Below are 23,359 nucleotides of genomic sequence, written 5' to 3' on the forward strand. Positions count from 1 at the left end.
AAGAAGAAGTAACATGGTAGGCTGCACACAGTTCTGGAGCCACACCTACCAATATACTTCAGATATTAAATGGGTTGGAGATGGCAGAAATCTGAAAAAGAAAGAAAGCAAACTAGTGGAAGGATACCAGAATGCTACTTTATGATTAAGGAAAGTATTACCATGAGTTGTATGTACTTCGTATCAACCGAACAGTAAAGAGGCAATGTCAAAAGAGCTTTCAAGGTCATTTAGCTCTGCTGTTTGATTATGCAGAAATGCTATGTACAACAGCCTACTAGGTGGCTGACATTCTCAGTCATCTCAACGGTCAGTGAATTTTCTGTATCTGGGACAGATGGATTTCAACTTGGGACATCCTACTTTCACCTCCACTGTTCATAGTTCTGTTCCTAGGAGCCCATTATATACCTATTCTTTCTTATGACAGTTCCAGGTGTTTAGAATTTTGTGTTTTTCCCTTTGTATTAAGATAAAACCCCAACTCTAGACTGCCAAAGTCCTCTTATGGTGTGGTTCTTATACTCAAATACAGCTTCCCATAAGTCACCTCATAGATACAAAGAAGAATGGCTATATTAACTTCTGAGGTTTTGGATATTTACATTTCTTTAAAGAAAATATAGGATAATTTAGCCATTTAATAGAGATTTCATTCATTCATTCAAAAAATATTTATTTAATATATTCCAGGTCTCATGTACAGTTTTATATGCTAGGACTAGCTGGAGAGCAGGAACAAAGCTTGAAGAGCTTCTATTGTTATAGTACAGTAGAAAAACCAAAATCAAGTAGAAAGAAAAATGAAAGAAAAAACTGGGAGAAGCACCCCTATAAAGGTAAAAAATAATAGTGGTGTTAATCACCTACAATAGCTAAGTGGTTGATTCTAAGTGGAAACAGAGGGCCAAATCAAGGAAGTTGTTAAGAGTCAGGCTAATGTTGACAATATATGGCAAGACAGCCATCCAGACAGAGGAAACAGTGAATAAGAAGGCCCCAAAGGAGGAGATGGGAATATTCAAGGTTTAGAGAAGCTATGAGACTACATTGAAGTAAAAAAGGAGAGCAGTGAGAAAAAGTGAGATCCAGGTCAGGGAGGGATGATTATGTCTCATTTGCAATGAGAAATCAATGAAGGCTGATAAAGAGGTGTGTGAGGTGATCTGATGGGCAGCACAATCACTTATACAGCTAGAGGTGCTCCTGGAGCCACAATGAGATCATGGCCTGATACACTCTTACTGAGATGAAAATACTGCAAAAGTGCATTCAGTACACTTAGCCTATGGAACAAAATAGCCTCATACAGTCCACCGTCGGGTGTACCCCAGGCATGGCCCATGAGCCACAGGCAGCTCTGGGCAGCTAATAATGCGGCCCCACAAAATTGTAAACTTTTAACATTATGATGTAATTTTTAGTGACTTTTGCATAATTCAATTGTGCTGTGCTCCAGCACAACTAGGCAACAACAGAAAGCTTCAGGGGGAGGCTGAAGTGCGGTGCTAACTCCACCTCCTGTGCTGGCCACACAGCTGGTTGAATTTATTGATGTGTGGGTCACTGCTAGAATGTGCCAAAATATTGTGCCCAATTATAATTTATCTTCATAAGGTGTTCATGGATGTTTATGTCAAATACATTATACGAAACGCTAAACTAGTTATTCATATTCAACTTACTTCCTAAAAATGAAGGCAGTGGTTCTCTACAGGAGAATTAAAACAGAGGGAGGTGTAGTACTCCAGGATCTCTTGGAAATTCTTATGACTCTCACATGGATGGATTCTGCTCTAACCTAGAAAGTATGGATCTAGCAGGAAGAGTGAGTCACTTCCACAATATTTCTTTGAGGAAATGATTGCTTTGGAAATCTTGTGAAGTGTATTACACACAGCAGGTGCATTCAGTGAATCTTAAGATATCTAATGGTGAAAAGGAAAAAACATCACAGCTGCTGTACTTCTGTGTCATTATGAACTTCTGTGTATATAAAAAACACTTTCCATTGTGGCTGTGGAAAACTCAGTTTCATCTCCTCAACAGATACACATAAAAGACTAAGCAAATTACAGAGGTTAGAATAAAGAACTTTTATTAAAATATAAGCATTTTTGAAATTGGTACAAATCAACATAGAAATAATATGAACCAAATATGTTAAGCAAAATAAGCCAGACTCAAAAAGTCAAATATCACATATTTTTCTCTCATATCTAAAAAAAATAGAGATGAGAAAAAAGTAGAAAGGAGAATAATAGAGAAGAGGAAACAGATTGACAGAGGGAGATGGGAAGGGGATGGAGAGAAATGAGGGTGAAATAATCAAAGTATGTAATATGCATGTACAAATATGATAAAATGAAGCACATATTCTGCATAACTAATATGCCCTAATAAAACAAAATAGAATATTGTCAACAAAAGAAAAACTATTACATTTGCAATTTTTCTTAAAGAGCATATATTACATATAAAATGTTAGAAGGACTAACAATCCTTTTTTTTCCTATAACTGTTAAAAACTTCATTCCTGAGATTTTTGGAGATAAAGTTCTTAAAATAAAAAACAAAGAGGAAAAAATGTTCTTCCATGATTTGAGGCTGAACTTGGAATCAACAATCTCAGTTACTTTCTGTTATTTTTCTATACATCAGATTTTTCACTTGGGATACAGTCACACTGTAATTTACTCCTTAAATACACATCCTAAACTATGTCACATCTTTAAAGAGTTCAATTTAAAGATGATATAAAAGTAAAGATTATTATTCCTAAACATTAGCCATTATTCAGTAGCTTCCCTCTTTTGAAGTGCAAAGGCAGAAACAAAGTTTCTTTTTACATCTGTTTCGATTTAAATAACAATTCAAGTATCTCCTTTAAAATGATTTTCTAAAAAACATGGATATTCATGAACCACAGATTTAAATACATTTTCTGAAAAGTGGACTATTCCTTAAATGTCTTTTGTTTTAATCATTACTTAGATCATACCGATTACAATAATATTGCTTTGTTTTGCATTGTACTTTTGATAGTTTATCATAAATTTTTATCCATAGATTTATCTAATTATTTAGAAAAAGTTAACATCAGCTGTATGAAGGAAAGCTTCAGGCTGTAACATTTCATTTAAAAAGCTACATTTCAATAAAAATATGATTTGAATATGTCATTTGCATTTATTTTCAGTTATTGTTGGTATCTAAGATGTTCATTTATCTTTTGCATAAGATGGAGCTGTATCATAGTCTTGAAAATGAATTCCTTTAGAAGTTGTGATCTTCATAATAGCGCCATTCAAATCATCATCTTCAATGAGTGTTATTAATCCATTGGCAATCATTGATGGGCTACAAATGAAGGAAACATTGGTATTTTGAAAATAAATAATGAGGCATATTATCACTTCTAATTATTTTCTGAAGAATCTACAACCTTGAACATGCAATAGAAAAAATAATTTTCATTAAGATATTTTTAACCTTCCATTTTTATTCAATTAGAACCTAAATTATATGATAAATATGGTGGTACATTTCCATGCCTCATCTTTCATCATTTTGAAAGGACATATTTATAGTTATTATTTTTACTGAGAAAATAATTATTTTCTCATGTTTATCAAATCAGTACATCTTAGAGTTATCAGAATTGTTATTGGAAAAGAAATATGAATTACAGATAGGATTTATAGAATATCTTATTTTTCACCAGTTGCTATTTAAGGTATACTTCATATATCATCTCTTTAAAAAAGTCTTTTGAATATAAGACTTTAAAATTTTTTTTCAAGGTCAGTAGTAGAGTCAGGACTTGATCCTAGGTCTGATTCACTTGACATGATTGCTGTGATTGTGTTGAGTCTCAACAACTCTCAGATCCAACTTACCAAAGATATCTGTGTGTGTATGTGTGCATGTGTATGCGTTTGTGTGTATGTATACAGCAATTGTTTTTATGAAAATGGTAGAAATTATGGGATCATACAAAATTTCAAAGGTTATACTTGAACCTTGCTTGGAATTCAGGCAGAAAAATTACAATTTTTCTCAAAGGTGATTAAAAATCTTTGTTTTAGAAAAAATATGATTATGGAGGAAGGCATTGTCAGCATTTCAGATAAAATTTATAATGTATAAGCATTCTATTCATTAGTCCACAAAATTGTTGTCTTTCAGAGACTTTTCCAATGCAGACTTTGAAGTTTGCATTAGTTTCTCATATCTAAAATCTTATTTTTTCTCTTTTGCTGTTTGTCTAGATAGTACTTTACTCCACTATAAAAAAGAAGACAGTGTAGTTTTACTTACTCCAAAATTCCATGACATTTCATCATGTCCTTGATATACCCTGTATATTCTATATATTGTCCCATGTTTTCTTCTTTTTCAATAGATTGAAGGATGGGTGTGTTGACAAAGCCCGGGCAAATGGCATTCATTCTCACACCACTGTTCATCAGCTTAGCAGCCATCTACCAATTAGAAGAAGGGTGCGGGTTTCAGGAGTTTTGTAAATGTATCGCTCAGAATAACTGAAATTAAAGTTATTTAAAAGACTAATATAGAAATACTAGTCATATATCCTTTTAACTATATAACAATATTGGCAAGCAGAAAGATAGTAAAAAAATATATACACCTAAAGTACTGAGTTAATTCCTGAAAGTCTCAGTTAATGAATTTCTTAAAAATTAGTATTACTGGACAACTCCTGAAAATGCTTAACATCCTAAGCTGCATTTACCTTCTGAACTCTGCAGGAACCTGAAGCTAAGTAGCAGAGGTTTAGAACCAAAATCCTGAGTTTTCTTTCAAGATTGTAGTGGTATAAGAGAATATTTTCTTTCTGTTTTTTTTTTTTGGTACCGGGGATCGAACTTGGGTCCTTGCACTTGTGAGGCAGGCGGTGGGTGGAACCACTGAGCTAAATCCCCAGCCTAAGAGAATATTTTCTTTAAAATACATTAGCAGAAATTTTTAGGACCTTAGTTCTATAAACTCTTAATAATCTGGACTATCTGAAAAAAATTTAAGTATTTTTCAGGCTAATATTAATTATATTCATTTTCAGCCTATTGATTTTATATGAACTATTTTTAAAACAAAATATAGTTACTTATTATAAACATTGGTACAGTCTGTAATTTCACATTGGATTACTTCCTAAGATTTATTTGTAACCCCAGAAATCAATATTCGTGGTGATTTCATGGTCATTTGTGATCAGGTGAGTCACATGTATGAGTGCTCCCATTGAGGTCTGGTCTGCTTTGCCATTTTTTTTCTCTTTTTTGTGCATTTTGGTGATTTTGCTGTGTAAAATGGCCCTCAATTACAGGGCTGAAGTGCTATGTAGGGTTTCTGAATAACTGTGATGTGCTTGAGAGTGTATTTGTGTGTTAGATAAGCTTCATTCAGGCATACATGTTATTAGTCATGAATTCAATGTTCACCATATATATATATATATATATATATATATATATATATATATATATATATATAGCAAGCTTATGTACTGAGTAGTTGATCAAAATTTTGTGACTACAGGTTTTTGAGAACTTTACCTATATTTTCCAGAAGGAATGGTTTAGCAGTCACTAATTCACTGTTTGCAAGTAAGTTCATAGAACATAACTATTTCCAACAATGAGATTTGGCTGTAGACATTGCCAGTCTTGTAATTTTAAATGCAAAATATCTGATCTTTAAAATTTATTTTACTTTGTAATAGCTTTATATGCTTATAACAAATTGAGTTAAAGATTGTTATGGTAATAACAATGAGTGATAATGTATTCCCATGTTTATAGCAGCATAATTTATAATAGTTAAATGTTGTAATTACTTATATACCCATCAACAGATGAATGGATAAAGGAAATGTGGTATTTATATACAATGGAATAGTACTCTGGCATAAAGAACGATAAACTTGAGACTTTTGTAAGTAAATGGATGTACCTTGAGATTATAATTTTAAGTGAAATAAATCAGACACACAAATTTAAATTATCAAGTAGTTCTCTTATATGATAAACTCAAAATATAACTAAAGAGTAAAATAAAAGATAACAAGAAGTAGACATCTTTTTCAAATGGGAAGGAGCATAAGAGATGGAGGGAAGAGAGAGGGAAGGAAGCAAAAAGGGATTTAAACAAAAAGTTTTAAAATGGAAGCAAGGGTTTTGCAAATGGAAAAGGGAAAAAGAGTTGGATGGAGCAGGGAGAGACGGAAGAGGAAGACAAAAAAAATAAGAATTAAGATGTGTTATGCACATGTACAAATTTCCCATGATACATGTAATTAATATCTACTGCTAACATGTAGTAATAAAAAAACGATTGTCTTGTGAATTAAATAATAATTTTTAATATAAGAGTGCGAGAAATACTTCTCTTCCTTTTTGATTGAGCTATTAATATTCGCACAGTTGTTTTATTCTGTCCCCTAGAATTTCCCCATAGTTAAGTTTTTCTCTTCATCTCTTTGGCTCCTTTCTTGTCTCACGTAGATGAACCACCCAGAAACCCCATGTCTGCTCTTTCTTCCTCTACATTTGTCCTTTATAATACATTTTCAATGTGGGCAGAGTGGTACTCTTTTTTTTTCTTTTCTTCTCTCTTTTCTTTTCTGAGGCACTGGGGAATGAACCCAGGCCCTTTGCACTGAGCTGTATCCTTAGTTTTTAAAAAAATTTATATTTTGAGACAGTCACTCAGTTATTCAGGGTGGGCTCAAATTTTCCATCTTCTTGCTTCAGCCTCCCAGAGTGCTGGGACTACAGAAGTACTCCACCGTGCCTGGCTGGATTGGTTTTCTTAAAATGGAAACCTGCTATTTTACTTTGGTGCACAAAAGACTCATCAACAGCTGCACTTAGAATAAAATCCAAGGTCACAGCCCTGGCTCATAATTCCCTGTCCTGCTTACATCTCTAGTTAGGTCTCACTCAACTTTGTGGTTCCTTGCTGGCTCCACTCAAGATGTCCTTTTGTCAGATAAAGAGCCAAGTACTCTTAGCTAATACTATCATCAAGCTCGGTCTGAGTATTTTTCTAAGCTCTGTGTACCTTCCATCCCCAGTTCCATGGGAACGTGGTTCTTGAGCACTCTACCAAGTAACTACTTGGTTTCATTCCTCCTTCTAGCTCCATGCCTGCACTCATTTTCAAATACAGCTTATTGGATGTTTTACTTATGGAAGCCGCATGTTAATAATACTTAAATTTGGAGTCAACTTCCTCATTATTTGTCCTTAAGATATTTAAAATAACACATCTATGTTTATAATCTACTTCATTTTTCAATGATGTATTTTTTATGGTTTTATGTGATCAAAAACTACTTTTATTATACAGATTGAAGTAAAGTATTGTTACTGTCTTTAATTTAGATGTATCTAATTCTGAATTCATTCTCCTCTAGTACAATTTTTGTTTCATAAATGCATACAAGGAACAAGGATTTTGTGGTTACTATGTCCTCACCGCTGTTGAGCGTGTGAATCCGATTATGCCGTGCTTTGAGGCACAGTAAACAGGCTGTTGTGCCACAGGCATCAGTCCTGAAACAAACAAACAAGCAAAAAATGTAAACAGTTTGGTTTTAAAAAATAAGTAGCCTATGCTCAGTAATGACTAAGCAAACCAATATTTTATGGTCATTTCAGTATAAGATTAACCTGGAAAATACACAAAAATAAAATCGGACAACTTTGTAAAACTCAATAGGCTTAGCCTAGCTTTTGCACCATGACGTATGTGGCCCAGAATTTATGGTATGTAAATTCTATTGAGGTACACTCATGAGTTATACGCAAATTTTTCAGCTTCCCTAGCATTCTGGAAGGTCAAGGGAAACAAATGTTATGTAAAACACAAGGAGAATCACCTTTGAAGTCAGTAAATTACCATCTAATTTTCATTTTTAAGTCAGGATTTTAAAAAGTATATATCTCACATGTTTAAAGGTTTCCAAATGGTTGAAGGAATTTGAATCATTGAAGAGGGACTTGACAATTATTAGTCTTTGCTCTAAATTAGTTTGTCATTCCCTGTCACCGTCTGTCTGGTATGATGTCTCTTACAGTTTAAGAAAAATAAAAATTAACTTTTTTGATTTAGTTTTGTAGTAGATACATAGGCCTTCTTGCTCTATGTCTTAGGGAAAGAAGGCAGAAATAAAAAATTATGAACCTATTTTATTTCCTTTCACTGTTATATATTCAACAACACAATTTAACCAATTATAGAATTTTTAAACTTTTAATTTTCCATATATATATGACAGTAACTGGTTAAATTCAGGCCTGGAGAAAAAAACTCAGTATTGTACTATATACAGCATCTTTTCTTCCCTAACTCCCCATCTATCTAGCCCAACTCTCCAATAAGAAACAAAACAAGAAGAAAAACTTATTGTACTGTGTAACTGTTACTATCAAGTTCATTTGTTACATTTGTCAAGTTTAACTGGAGTCATTTTTATATTTCAGTTTTTAACTCAATTCTTAGAATAATATGTTTTAACACTTCTTTTAAAATTTATAATTTCTGAGTCAGGAAGCAGTAATCCTGATTGCTATGGTATCAGTATCAAATGTCATGCTAATAATACTAAATTATTCTACTGAGACATGTTCATCTCCACCCAGTTAACTAGCCCCAGATCACTACCAGTCAGCGGAGAGTGTAATGCCAAAGTTCAGCAATAAATGCAGACTTCAGCCACTCCCTGGGTGCCTTCCAGGTCTTAATTTACAAAGTCTGTTTGCTCAAGAGCAGTTTAAATCCCTGGGATGGTAGATCACACATAGTGTCTCTATCCAGTGATCTCCAAGTACTATAACAAGTTGGTTCTCCTGTTGTTTTGGTTAAGTAAAATGTGTCAGTAATTAAGTTCCTCAGAGTCAGTCAGGAAGAATTTATGATGTCTCCAAAGGGTACATAGGTATATTAGGTGTGTGAGATAAGGAAAATAACTAGGTATAGACAGATGCTGCTGTTGTATGTTCTTTTACATTTGTCTTTGCTTTACCACCCCTTAATAAATGTTTGTGAGACAAAGGTAATGTTGTAGGACCATGTTTACAGACTTCAAGGAATGCAGGATGAACTTTAATGAGAGAGAAACCAGTTGACACAGCCACAAGCAGCTCAAGGGCATTATTCATAAATGTTATCAAAGATGAATTTTTGTTACATATGTGGAAGTAATGAACTTCTGAACCCAAGTTAGTTCAAGATGCACAGAGATGAAATAAATTAAGTCTGTTTTGTAAGCACAAAATATATGTTTTTCCTTTATAGATAGATTTATAAACGCAACCATAATGTATGGCATTTAGTTTTATGAATTCTGTAAGAGTCTAGTGACATTTTCATGGCTGTCCTGCAAAATGTTTCCCCTTGCATTGCTTTCACTTTCTAATATGAGATCAAAGGTTACATAAAACATTTTCAGACATACGGAAACCAAGCTTTCTTTTTCCTTTATTTTTCTGTAGCTTCACTAAGTTATAATTGGCATAAATGTGCATATACTTAGAGCGTACAATTTGCTAAATTTTAACGTATGTTTACTCCAGTGAGATCATGATCACAATCAAGATAATGAACATCTCTATCCTCTAAAAGTTTTCTTATGCCTCTTGGTAATCCCTTCCTTCTGCCCTTCCCCTCCTCCTACAGGCAACCATGGATCTGTTTTGTGTCACTATGGTTTGTATTTTTGAGAATTTTAAATAAATAAAATCATATAGTGTAAGTTTTTTTTGGAGGGTCTGGTTTCTTCACTTGTAATTATTTTGAGATTCATCCATCTTGCAATGTCTTTCAATAGCTTACTGCTAATGCTAAGGAACATTCCACTGAAAGACGTACTATACACTACACATTCACGTGATAGACATTTGAGTTGCTTCCAATCTTGGGGTATTAAAAATAAAGAGAGATGGTGCAATTATCCAGCATAAACAAAGCCCTGATTTTGATCTCCAGCACAGCTGAAATAAATAAGTAAATAAATTGAATTATATAACATTCAAAATAAAATAAAGAGAATTCTATTTTGAATATTGCATTTAGCCAGGTTGTAGTTAATTTAATTAGAAAGTCTTCCTTTAACAATGAATACATGAAGCTTTTTAAAATTTTCTGGATACTGGGCATTGAACACAGTATTGAGCACTGAGGTATATCCTCAGCCCTTTTTTACTTTTTTCTTTCGAGGCAAGGTCTTGCTAAGTGTTACGGCTGTGTCTACATGTTCCCCCAAAGCCTCATGCAATCATAGGTGGGGCTTTTTCAGAGGTGGCTGGATTTAGAGTGTGTGACTCTAGGATTGATTCATGGTGCAATGCTAGGCTCAAGGACATTAGGATTAAGGGATGAGATATAAGAGATAGAAAGAGCTGTGGCCATCCTCCTTGCTTGTTTTGCTACCTTCTGCCCAGAATGAACTGTTTCTCTTCTGTGATGCCTCTCTGCCAGGCCACCGTGCCTTAGAACCAGCTGATTATGGACTGAAACCTCTGCAAACTGTGAGCTAAATAAACCTTTCCTCCTTTAATTTTGGGTGTTGGGTATTTTGTCTCAGCAATGAGAAAAGTAACAAAGCACTAAGTTACTAAGTTGGCAAGGCTAGGCTCAAATCTGTGATCCTCCTGCTTCAGCCTCCCAAAGTGCTGGCATTACAGTTGTGTGCCACTATACTTGGCTTACATGTAGCTTTTAACCATTGCTTTATGTGTTTTGAACAGGTAGGTTGGGTTAGTGATTTTCAGTGCTTTCTCTTCAACTTGGAACTCTTTCTTAATGTGAAATTTATTATAGTTAAGTTTACTGGTTTGACAAAAGACACTAAATGAGGAAAGAAACACCTTTCTTTTTTGTTTTAATAATGTTTTAGTTGGAGGTAGAAACTGTTCAGAAATCGAAAATTTTCTACTGAATCTCAAGATCAATTTTGCCTTTGCAAGCATACTACTTGTCTTAATTATTTTCCTGTCACTGGGCCACAATACGAAAACCTACACCTTGGTTTACTTTGTCTCACAGTTTGTACAGGCTTCAGTCCATAGTTGGGTGGTGCCAAGGCAGGGCAGCATGGCAGAAGGGCACAGGACAAAGAGCTCATGGTTATGGCAGGCAAGAATCAGAGCAGGCCATGCCCACAGTGACTCACCTTTTCCCACCAGGGTTCAGCTCCCAACATCACATTTACCTGTAAACCCATCAGTGGATGAATCCAGTGATGAGTGCCACACACCCATGATCCAGTCACCTTCCAAAATCTCCACTTATGAGTGCATGAGGCTTTATGGGGACATCTAGATATAAACCCTAAAACTACCACTGTTTTGATTAACCATACTTCTACAACTTACCTTTAAGCCACAACACCAACATGCAAAGTTTCTATGGACTTCAAATATAAAAATTTTATTCTGAGGCTGGTAATCAAGGTCCACATACAGCACTGTGGTGAGTGGGTATGGTCTCACTCTGAGGATAACATTCACATGGTACTTGGTATAAACTGTCTGCATAATTATATATGGTAGCCAACTCTAGTAGAGGAGGCTAACAGTAGCAACAGAGAAAAGTGAGCCAGCAGAAGCAAGCTAAGTGTTGAATCATAGAAATTAAGGATGAAAATATTTTAAGAAGTTTAAAGTGGACACTACAATCAAGTGAAGAATGATATGAGAATCATTCTCCTTAGATATGGCTATATGTCAGTATTATCCATTTAAAAGTAATACCTTTTAGCCTCACACCTTTCCCCAGCCTCTACCCCATTTCTCTTTATAACAAGAGTCCTTGAAAAAATTCTATTCATCTTCACTTTCCTTGCTTCCCATTTATTGCATAATTCATTCAAATCAGGCTTTCTTTCTATCATCTAGTCAAACAGATCTCATGGAGGTTGCCAGATAACATCTTGCTAAGTCTAAGGCTCCGTTTTCATTTTGCTTGACCCCTTTCTCAGTGGTAACTGGCACAGTTAGCTGTGATCTTGAAGCACTTGAGCTCTTGGTTCTTTAGACCAGTGCCCTTTTATTTCACATTCACTAGCACTTCTCCATGTCCTTTGCTGGCTCTTCCTCCTTGAACAGACACATGAACATGTTGGAAAACTCCAAAACTGTCCCTGGCTTTCTGTTATTTAATATACACTTGTTCTGTGGGTGATCTGATCTACTCCAATGGATGAAAATTCATTCTCTCAATTTCTATCTCCTTAAAGACACGCAGACACCTTACACACACACGCACACAAATACACACAAAAATTCTCAAATTTAAACTACATTTCTCCAGCCAGGACTGTTCTCTTTGCCTTGAGCTCTCAAGAAGAGGTGTGGGGTATTAGTTGTCATGTAATTTTCTTTCATTAAAACATATATGTGCTAATTTAAAAGCTTAATAGGAGTGAATTCAGTCCATAAATATGTTAGTACCATTAAGTACAAATTACCATGAAAGCATGTTTTATTTAAATATAGTAAATTGAAATGTATGTAACTCATGGGTGGACTACTGTTCTATCAGAACATATAATTTCTTCCAGTATTTGACCATTTTTAAATGTCCAAAAAGAGACTAGGAGAAAACACATACAAAAATCATACAATAAAGAACCAATACCCAAAATATATAAAATCCTTAAACTTCAACAAAAAGGAAATGAACAACACAATGAAGAATAAAAGCCACCTCATTAAAGAAAATATACTGATGGCAAATAAATTTATTACAATGTGTTGAACACTTTATGTCATGAGGGAATTATAAATTAAAATGAGATACCCCTATACACTAATTTCAATGCATAAAATTCAGACACTAACAACCTCATATGTTGGTAATGAGGTAGAGCAACAGAAATTCTCATTCACTGGTGGTGGAAATGTAAAAATAGAACAGCTACTTTGGAAGACAGTCTGGCAATTTCTTACAAAACATATTTTTACAATACAATCCAGTAATTGTGCTCCCTGGCATTTACTCAAAGTAACTGAATACTTTGAACCACACAGAAATCTGCATATAGATGTTTATGGCAGCTTTATTCATAATTACAAAACTTGTAACAAGATTTTTATGGAGGATAAACTATGGTACATTCTGACAATGAAATATTATTCAGCACTAAAAAGACATGAACTATCAAGCCATTTAAAGACACGGAGGAGTTTAGAAACGTATTACTAAGTACAAGAAGCCAACCTGAAAAGCTGACACACTATATAATTTGAACTGTATGACATTCCGGAAAAAGCACCACTGTGGAAGCAGTACAAAGATCAGTGGCTGTGGGCACTGACAGGAGGAAGGGATGAAGAGGCAAAGGACAGAGAATTTTCAAAGCAGGGAAACTAGTATTTATTTTATTACAGTGGTGATAAAAAGTTATACTTTTGTCCATACCTATTGAATGTACAGCACCAAGAGTGAACCTGAGTAAGCTATGGACTTTAGGTGGCAATGTTATATCAATATATGTTTATCTATGATAATAAACAGACCACTCTAGTAAGGGTGCTGGCAGTGAGGAAGATTGCTAGTGGGTGGGCCAGAGGCATAGGAGAATTCTGTACTTTTTACTCAGTTTTGAACCTAAAACCTAAAACCATTATATAAAATAAAGTCTATTTAAAACAAGGCCCTTTTAATAGAATGTATTGAGCTTTATTGCAGCACAGTGGTTTGCACATTGAGTTTTGGGTTGACTGAGATCAAATCTGGGATCCAGCACTGGGGGCTGTGCCATCTTTAGAGAGATAATCATGCTTTCTTTTGTGAACCAGGCTAATTATAGTAGCTACTGTGCTCTTTAAAAACACTAAAACATTTAAAATAGTTAAAATTATGCCAAACATGTAATAAGTAGTACTATTGGTTATTATTCTGATATAAAAATATATTAAAGTCAGTCTTTTCCCCCTTGAGATTTATTTACCTGTTCACTTACATTGTATTTTTAAATAAAAATGTATCTTTTTAAATAAAAATGCCATGAATCTTGCACAGTGTCCTAATTTGGTTTGATTTCTGACCCTTACCAAACTGCTTATTTTTTCTAATATTAATCCCAAAAAGGTATGGAAGTGCATTCAAGTAGGACTTATGTGTTTAGCTCCTTTTAAGCTCAAAGTATAATAAAATAATATTTTAAGTATATTGAATTGAAATGTATAAACCCAATGGGAAAACCTCTGATACAGATAAGGTTGGACTTTACTGGTTGAATATTCAGATAATTCTATCCTACTCTGCAGGGAGTTTGCCTCTATAAAGGCCATGGGAAGGTGCTGGAATGAATATGGGCTTTTTAGATTCTTATAAATTAATCCCCATAACACAGCAAAGTTATTTTGCCATTATGTTAAAGGATTTAACAATAATAACCACAAGAATACTGAAGATTATGTCTCTAATGAAATTCTATATTATTTAACACTGTGAAAAATATCTTATTTGTTCTTAACAGTCTATAGTATATATTTTAAAAGAATAGTATTTTTAAATACTTATTATAGGCCATTACCATTATAGATTTCATTACTTATTATAGTGCCCTGCAAGTTTATCTATAGACATGAAAAAGAATAGCACTTTCTTAAATGTATCAAATTAAGTAGGAGCAGGTTTATATCTATCTTAACTAAAGTTAGGGGAAAAAAAACACACACACACACAGAAGGAGAAATTCTACCCAAAAAACAAACATTTTAAAACTCACTCAGGATAATAATACTAAATCACCTACTGATGAGATAATTATATATAAATAAATATAATTTATATATACAACATTTAAAATATAAAAAAATTACTTATACATTATAGAATAAAGTCATTTAGAAAAATAAAGTTAAATTCCATTTTCACATTCCGTTGTCTATTCTTAATATTCTTTCTACCCAAGTTTGTAAGAACCAAATTTAATCTCTGCATCTCATAAAATGTAAAAGCTTGAAAAGAGATTTGGTGGAAAATTGAAATCTCCTCAGACAAGACAATTGCACTGAATCTGCAAACATACTTGTTTTTAATTGGATGGAAACTATGTAAAATTGCTTGTGGAGAATGCTAAAAAATACAAATTAGGAAAAGAAATTGTGACTCTAAGGATGCTGATTCTTGGAGCTCAGCAGCTGTGCTAAAATGCAAGAATCTTACATTTACCACATATTTACAACCAAAAAAGAAACTGCTTACCAACTGTCTATTTTTAATCACCACTTCTCTGTTATGAGGAAAAAAGAAGAACTAGTGGGAATTTGTGTGTCTGTGTTTGTTCATAAAGTTGACCAAAGTAACGTGTGGTTCTTCTTCATCATGTGATTTTTCCACACAATGCTACACCTTATCTGATGCTGTTTTCCCCCATTTTTATGCTTTTCACATAGTTAGACTTGAAAGTATGCTGTAACATTAAAAAATGACAAGCTTTTATAACCACTACATCTTTTATAATAGAATTCTCTCTAGAAAGATATATCCAATAGTACTTTCCAGGGATTAATTCTCAGAAAGTTATTTCTGATGTTTCACCAAAATCCGGCTTCCCAAAAGTTCAATCATTGCCTGTGCATGCTGTGGTCAGAGGATACTGAGATGAGCTTCCTTAACCACCCAAAGAATATCTTAAGGCATCCTAGAGGGTAACTTCTTAAAGTGTGGTCAGAGATCTGTATTCCTTGGGGGATGAATTTGAGGCCAACCTCAGTGATACTGAATGAGAATTTGCATCTGATAAAGTCCCTAGGTAGTGATACATGCTCATTAAAACTGGAGATGCTTTGTTCTAAAAAACTAGTTATTTCCTAATAGCTCTTTTTTCCTATGCAAAGAAACCTTAAATGTTCTATAAATTCTTCAAAGACTCATTGATAATTATCTAACATTTCCTTCTAATTCCTTCTAGTATATGTCTTCCTAATTATTTGAAGAAGAAAAAAAGGCAGAAAAATGGGCATAAATCTCTATCGACTGGCATGGAGCACTTTGACAATGCTAAGCAGGAAGATTGCTCACATACTTATTTTCTTTTACTCTTTTTTATTGCTTATACAGATTAATAAGTTTCCTTTTGGCAGATTTGGACATGCATAAAACACTTTGATTGAATGCTGGCATCTGAACAATTAAGATCCACACACCACAGGAACTATTCATACATTCAATGACATTTGCTAAAACAGCAAAATAAAATTGCTTTTATTACCATTGTTAATTCTCACTGTGCTTTTGAAGTTATGTTGCCTGTTTGAAATTAGTTTTTAACCTATAAATTGGAGATAATTAAATTGACATTTATTATAATTATTTGTAAAATTAAATATGGTATCATAGAGGCAATATTTTAACACAATGCCTGTTATTGGCAGTTGTTAAATATGCATTAGGCCCACTTCATTATATGAAGAGCATTTATCTAGTGTGGTACCATCTGATTTTTTTAATGTTGGGCCTGGAGATGAAGGAAAGTAATCAATGTTTTGTCTGAACTAAAATTTCTGGTCTTGGGATTGTTCTTCAGGTTGTTGGAGTCCCAAAGTCCTTGAAATTTAAATATGCTTCTCTTTAAATAGTCTATGCCATGGTAATTATTTAGTCCTGAAATTTCAATAAGAGATAACTAATATATAATTCTTGGGGTAGAAACTTTGCCTAAATACTTTTATATCCCCATTTCCTTTCTACAGCTATTAATATATGTTGAACTTGAATTTGTTAGAGAGAATTTAGCACTTCTATCTTAATACCAACTACAAGCTAATTATATTAATTTAGATTAAACTCATAGTACAAGTGTATGTGTCAGTGGGCTGTTATTTAAGACATGATAAAGATTTCTGACTTTTAAGTATTTTCTGGAATTTCCATTGTTTTTAAGTTCCAAGTAGGACCTCATGGTATCTCTCACAAAATACCACTGAATAACTTGTTTCTAAGGCAGAGACAATGTCCCTAGTGCACAGCAAAACTTCAGTAGCTAAGCATGTAGGCAAGTGGGACAGAGTCCACCAGGTAAGTAGAGTCTCTTTTCTGTGATAACTATTTTTCCCTTCCTACCATCAGAAGCAGGAAATACAGAAAAGTGATGTGGTCAGTGTCCACCATTGGGAAAAAGAACAAACAAACACATGGGTGCTTAACCTGTTACTCATTAAAAACATGACTTATGTTTTCTTCTGGGGCAGATGGGGCCATAAAAGCAGTTTTTGCTAAAAACTGTAACTCTTCACTTGGGCCTACAGGTAACTAAACCCAATAGGTAACTAAAAGCAAAACAATGCTCGACCTTCATTTTGTATCCTTTATTATTTAAAAACTTGGAATATAGGTATGTTAGTTCAAATAAGATGCATCAGCCTTAAATTTACCTATCCTATTTCTTCCCCCCTTTAACGCTGAGGACACCAAGAGTAACTAAAGTAGTTTTCAGAATTTACAGGAACATTCAATTGCCACCTTTTTCAGCGTCCAGTTCCAGACCCCCTCTCCGGAGCAACGCCTTGAAGCCTGTAGCCATTGTCCTAAACCTGTAGTCACCTGTGTCCCAGGAAAAACAGAGCCTGGTAGACAACCCCATGATGAGACCACCCTCCTAAGAAAAATCAATCACCTTGCTCTTCAAGTGACAGGATTCTTAGGAGCTACAAATCCAGGATTGAGATGATTGTTGATGGACAGAACTCCATACAGCACACTAACACATCCCAAATAGGGTAGCCTGACCACCTCTTCAGGCCTGTGGCCCATAGTCTTTCTCAAACTGAAGCCTTTTCCTATCTTCTCTTGGTTTCCTTTGTTATGAAACTGGCTTGATTTTCATCATAGCTGTGCTTCCCTTTATTTTTCTTACTTTTAAATTAAAGCTTTTCTCTATAAATTTGTTGTTTTTGTTTTTATTATCACTAATGCAAGGATCTATGCTAGCTGGTGACAAAAATACATTGACTTGTATGGAATGAATTATGGGCCCACAATTGCTTGATTATCTACATTAAGCCAGACTTTATTCTCTGTTGATCCTCCCAACTTATTTTTTAATAACAAAAGAGGAATGTGACAAAATGAGTATTTGTTTGTGTATTGTGTTTACAAACAAAACCTTGAATAGAAGAGTCTACATGGTCAACCATGATCATAACAATCTCTAGTGTTCTAGAATGGGGCACACTCATCCCTCAATAGGCTGAAGAGTCACTGTCCACTTTACTGTTCTGCTTAGTAAACCCATTAATTTCATTTTAATCTCTGCCTGCATCAGTGGTCATTACTCATTAACTTCTCTGACCAAACCAGTACGTCATTAAGGTTTGACTATGATAGTGAAGAACTTCTCTGAGTCAATGTAAGAGAATGAGGATGGGCCACAATTGAATATTGACCATGGCTGTGGCTTCACTAGAGTGTGCAGAGAAAAATCTGTTTAGAAAACACAGAGGAAGGAAATATTGCAAGTATTTTGTCATTGATAATTCATCAGATTGTTCTGCTCCTCTGATCTGTACCTTTGTGTTGTGACTGAAGGGCATAAACTGTTGATACATTTCTGAGAAAATGATGAAGATTGAGAGGTGCTTTTTTACCTTCATCTATTATTGTAATGCTCTGAAATTCTATCAAACTAATCCCATTATGTGACGAATAGAGGTTCATGGTTAGTGAACAAAATACAAGGATCTGTGAAATGAAGACATGTTAATGAAAGTCCTGGTGGGAAGAAAGGTGGAAAGGACTATTCAGATTGGCCAGTGACAACAAGGAAACAGTACAGACATGCTAGGTATGGAGGTTAGCATTATCCAGGGAGGGCGCCAATGACAGGTTCTGAAAATGGACAGGATCAAAAACCAAGCAGGTTGGATAAAGATAGATTACTTAACCATTTTAAATGAGCTTGCTTTACCTGTTATACAAAAAAAAAAATCAGAGGGAGTAGTGGTTGGGAATGTTACAATATTCATTAAATTGTAACAGTGCCAGAAAGGTAATTAATTTAAAGCCAAAACAATTTTATCACTGAATTTATATTAATTAACTTTTTTTTATCTGCATGAATAGAGAAAGGCTCACACTTGGTTCCAAACATTGTGTCTGAGATAAGGAAGGAGAATTAACCCTCAAGGGTAGGTGTGTGGTAAAGTAAGCTCTTTGTCAAGAAAGCAAAATGAACATTAAATGAGGAGGCTTAAATTGCTCTTCTCAATGGCATGTTTTGACTTGTGGCTCTAGTAAACTCCCCAAATGCTTTGAGGTCTTTACTGTTTGTCAAATCATGGAAAATTTTAAGATTTCACTTAGCCAGTAATGTAGCCTTGAGATTAAAGCAGTGCCCATGATCCCTGAAGAGACTAGCTAATTTACCTGGTTTATTTACCGCATAGGATGTTACTTTCTGCTTGGTTAATAAACTTGGAGAGAGAGGTTTATTAGTAGATAAATTCATGGAAGAAAATGATAATCTAATGGCTAAGACTTAAGGAGACTTATATCAGGCTGTTTGAGTGTGAATTCCAGTTTTGCTGATGCTTACTGTGTAAACTGGGTCAATATACTTCAATTCTCCTGCTTTATTTATTGAGGAGATTACAGAATCTACTTCCTAGGGTTTTATGAGGATTAAACATGATAATGCATGCCCAGTGTTTAATATGATATCAGGATATTATAGTTTGGATGCTGAGAGCCTCCCAAGGGTTCATGTGCTAATGGATTGATCTCCATCTAGGGTAGGGCTACTGGGAGACAATGGAGTCTTTAAGAGGTGGGAACTCATGGGGTCCTTAAGTCACTGGGGACCTGCTCTTGCCAGGTATTCTGTAGCCCTGTTGGTCCTCTCTTCTGCTTCCTATCTCATGATGTAAGTGGTTCACTGTGCCACATGTTTTTGCTGTGATTTTCTGCCCTTACAAGAGGTCCAAGGCCACAAGTTGCCTGATCTTGGACCAGAACTTTCAAAATATGAATCCAAAATAAACTTTTCTCTTTAGAACTTAATTGTCTCAAGTATTTCATTATAGCAATAGAATGTCATCTAACAAACAGGTAAACAGTTAAGGACCCCAAATATGTTAATTGTTATTATAATTTTTTGTTTGTTTTATTTAGAGACAATGTCTCACTAAGAGACCTCAAAGGCAGGTCACTCCTGCTTCAGCCTCCCAGGTAGCTAGAATTGCTGTCCTGGGCATATATTCAAATATATTAATTGTATAAAAGGAAGTAGCATGGTATAAAAGGAAGTAGCATTACATCTTCTTATTCTTGCTTCCTGTAAGGAAATGCTCCTAGAAAATCCTAAATTAATCTAATCCTGAGGATTTCCAAACTTCCTAAGAATGTAACCATTACTTTAATGATAAAAAGACAAGGGGCTGTCTGTATAGCCTTCTTGGTTCCCCAAACTTTGCTGGCCCTATTACCTTTATAGAAAGAACCTATGGAATTGTCCCTTGAGCACCATCTCAGTCTTTTGTACATTTAAATTTTAAAGAAAATATTAAATATTTCTTGTTAATTTTGCAATTATTTATATAATTTTCAAATTATACTTCTCTTTTAAAAGATTATAAATTTACCTTTGACACTTTGCCTTTAGGGTTTAAGCCTTCAAGAACGTAAAATTTGGCCCTCTCTAAAGCATATATCATTGTCAAGGATTGTTCATGCTTTCACCTTTTAATATATCTTTAGAATTGAAATTTAATTTACAAGTCAATGTCATATTAGGAAAAATAACAAGAATATCCAGAATGACTCATAGAATTAGTTTTGTAATAGCTTTAAGGATGACATTTTGACTAAGCAACCTAGAAAATCAGATGTTAGTCTATTTGTTCAGAACTCCTGAAGTAAGAGATTTCCACGTCTACCTAGTGGCAGCTTTACAGTGGTTTGTAGGACCACCTGACATTGAACCCTAGAGGAATAAGAAGAAGGTTGAGAATCAGACACTGATTTGGTCACAGGTCCCTCTACATGCCATTCACCAAATACTACTGGAGCTGGGAGAGTAGGGTGAGAGGTAGTGATTCCTACTCTGAAATCAACAAACTGAAAGCTACTGAGTAATTTAAGGAGCCTTTCCCATTTTTTTTTTGCATGGATTATTTAGATTTACTGCCAGTGTCAATCAGAACTTAAACTTCATAATTTCACTTAAACTCTTTAGGAACCATCAGTTCCTCTTAAACTCTTAAAATTCTAAGTCTAGGTTTTTACAAAAATTTCTGTCAGAAGTTTATAGTTACTACTGAGGAATAAGATATCGGCTGATATTAAATCACATTATTTTGAATGAAACATAGCTTTGAATTGTTTGTATGGCACCAGTCCAAAAGTCTTTGGTGTGGCAAAAATGATCAGTTATCCAATGAAATCCATTTGTTTTTACGCACGTAGATAGAATATATTTCCCAGACTTTTATATAGTGAACCATAAGATCAAGTTCTATATTGGAATGTGAACAAAAGTGAAGTTTTCTATTACTGGGCTGGGAGTTTTGAAAGATCAGCTCTTCCTGTCCCATGTTCTTTTCCTCTTTCTACTAAAGAGAAAGGAATCTACCAGTTCCAGAGCAACCTTGTTGAAGAGGCAGACCTGTTAGCAATGTTTTCAGACTGCATGCAGAAGAGAAATCCTGCAAGAAGGAATTTACCCTAGGCTGATATATGATGGAGGAATGAACTCATACCACATTTAAACTGTGACATGAAGGGTGTCTTTATTGAAGCAGTTTAGCATATTCAGACTACTATGTATGTATTTTTAAAAATTACACTCTCTTATAAAATCACGTGGAAATAGAGATAGCTTAACTTTAGTTCTTTTTGCTTTGTCAAAGATGTTTTCACCTGCATTATTGTTTAGGGTGTCACAATGATCTTTGAAAACCAGTAACTCAAAAAAATATATCTGCATTTTGTAAAACTGTACTGCAGTAAGATAACTTAAAATGATGCAACTTCAAATAAGTATATAGTTCAAATTTGTATTAATATGCAATAGTGAATTCCATAGACTCATAAAAAACAAAAAATGAAACAATGCTTCAATTTCAAACCTCAGTTAATGATAAATATACTTAAAAAGACTTACTTTTGTCATCCAAATTACCAATAAGAAATGTTACTGTTAACACATTAATTGTCCTTACCTGCTAAAGATGACATATTAATAATGACGCCACCTTCACCTCCATGTTGCTTACTCATGTAATCCAAACCAAGATAGGTTCCACTGATAACAGAAACCTAATCCGGAGGCAGAAATGGGAAAAACAATATAACCACTAGCTTTGATCATGTATTTAAATATTAAACTTATTCATGCTATGTCAGATACCTAGAGAGATTTCTGCAAGTTTAATCAGTGAAAAAGTTTGAAATATTTAAAAAAAATATTGTAAAAGTTACTCATTGTTCCTGGATTTTCTTTTGTTTGCCTAAGAGTTGTGTAGCTTGTCATATCTTTATAATACTTTACCTAGTTTTCCAATATGAAACGTTATGATAAAGGCTGTATTTTAATATATTTTGCCATTTTAACTTAATTCTCGGAATCTTTAAGAATTCCATGCATTCTTTTTTCTTTTTTTAAATATAGGATGCAAATTTTATTTACATGGTCTCATTTTAAAATATTCCACATTTGTCTGCACTACTTAATTCTCTGAGATTTTGGAATATAGAACAGCAGATATCCTTCATTTTCTACACAATTTTTATTTTCTCCTCTCTTCTTTCCAATAAAATTTCACCTTTGTTTTTCTCTCTGCATCTTTTCCATGTAACAGAGTAGAAGGTGATCTTCCACTTCAGTGTAGACACTGATTGACCTAATTCAGTCCCAGAAATCCCATTCTCCTCCACGGTGGCTGGGTCAGAAACCAGTGAATGACCCAGTTCTGACTGGTGAGACATGAGGGGCAGTCAGCTGGGTGTGAGGAATGGGGTGCTGCTGAGAAATTTATTTGTTATTCTTAAGAAAAGTGGAAAGAGATGGTTATATGTGCAACGACTGAAATGGACTGAAATGAGCTTTGCTAGCATCATGAAGATGAAACCAACAGAAAAAGATGGCAGGTGGGTGACATGAAAAGACACTCAGTCCTACTGATATCACTGACTTGCACTGTCATATAATCCTGAACTCTTGTATGAAATCACTTAACTATATTATTTTGAGTGGAGATTTTCTGCTACTCAGACATACGGTTTTCAGTAATGTGCTACTTAATTTTTATTAATCACTGCTTACTGCTATCCTTAGAACTAGTTTATTGTTTTGCTACTTCTCATGTATGAATGAGCTCTTTGG

At 34.3% G+C, this 23,359-nt stretch overlaps 1 protein-coding gene across 1 annotated transcript in view; it reads right to left on the reverse strand.

The window, feature by feature from the left end:
* Window positions 1–2,081: 2,081 nt before the first annotated feature.
* Window positions 2,082–23,359, reverse strand: part of Hpgd (15-hydroxyprostaglandin dehydrogenase) — a 38,056-nt gene continuing 16,778 nt past the window's right edge. Inside the window, exons 4-7 of the mRNA XM_004852947.4 lie at window positions 22,197–22,293; window positions 7,504–7,580; window positions 4,321–4,484; window positions 2,082–3,360 (exon numbers count right to left, since the gene is read on the reverse strand). Of these exons, the coding sequence (XP_004853004.1) occupies window positions 3,222–3,360; window positions 4,321–4,484; window positions 7,504–7,580; window positions 22,197–22,293 (477 nt within the window). The 3' untranslated portion in view covers window positions 2,082–3,221. The remainder of the gene's footprint in view (window positions 3,361–4,320; window positions 4,485–7,503; window positions 7,581–22,196; window positions 22,294–23,359) is intronic.

The sequence above is a fragment of the Heterocephalus glaber genome, unplaced genomic scaffold, assembly GCF_053883595.1.
Source record: "Heterocephalus glaber isolate CG9 unplaced genomic scaffold, H.glaber_assembly_v1.0 deba00001461, whole genome shotgun sequence".
NCBI classification, from domain to species: Eukaryota; Metazoa; Chordata; class Mammalia; order Rodentia; family Bathyergidae; genus Heterocephalus; species Heterocephalus glaber.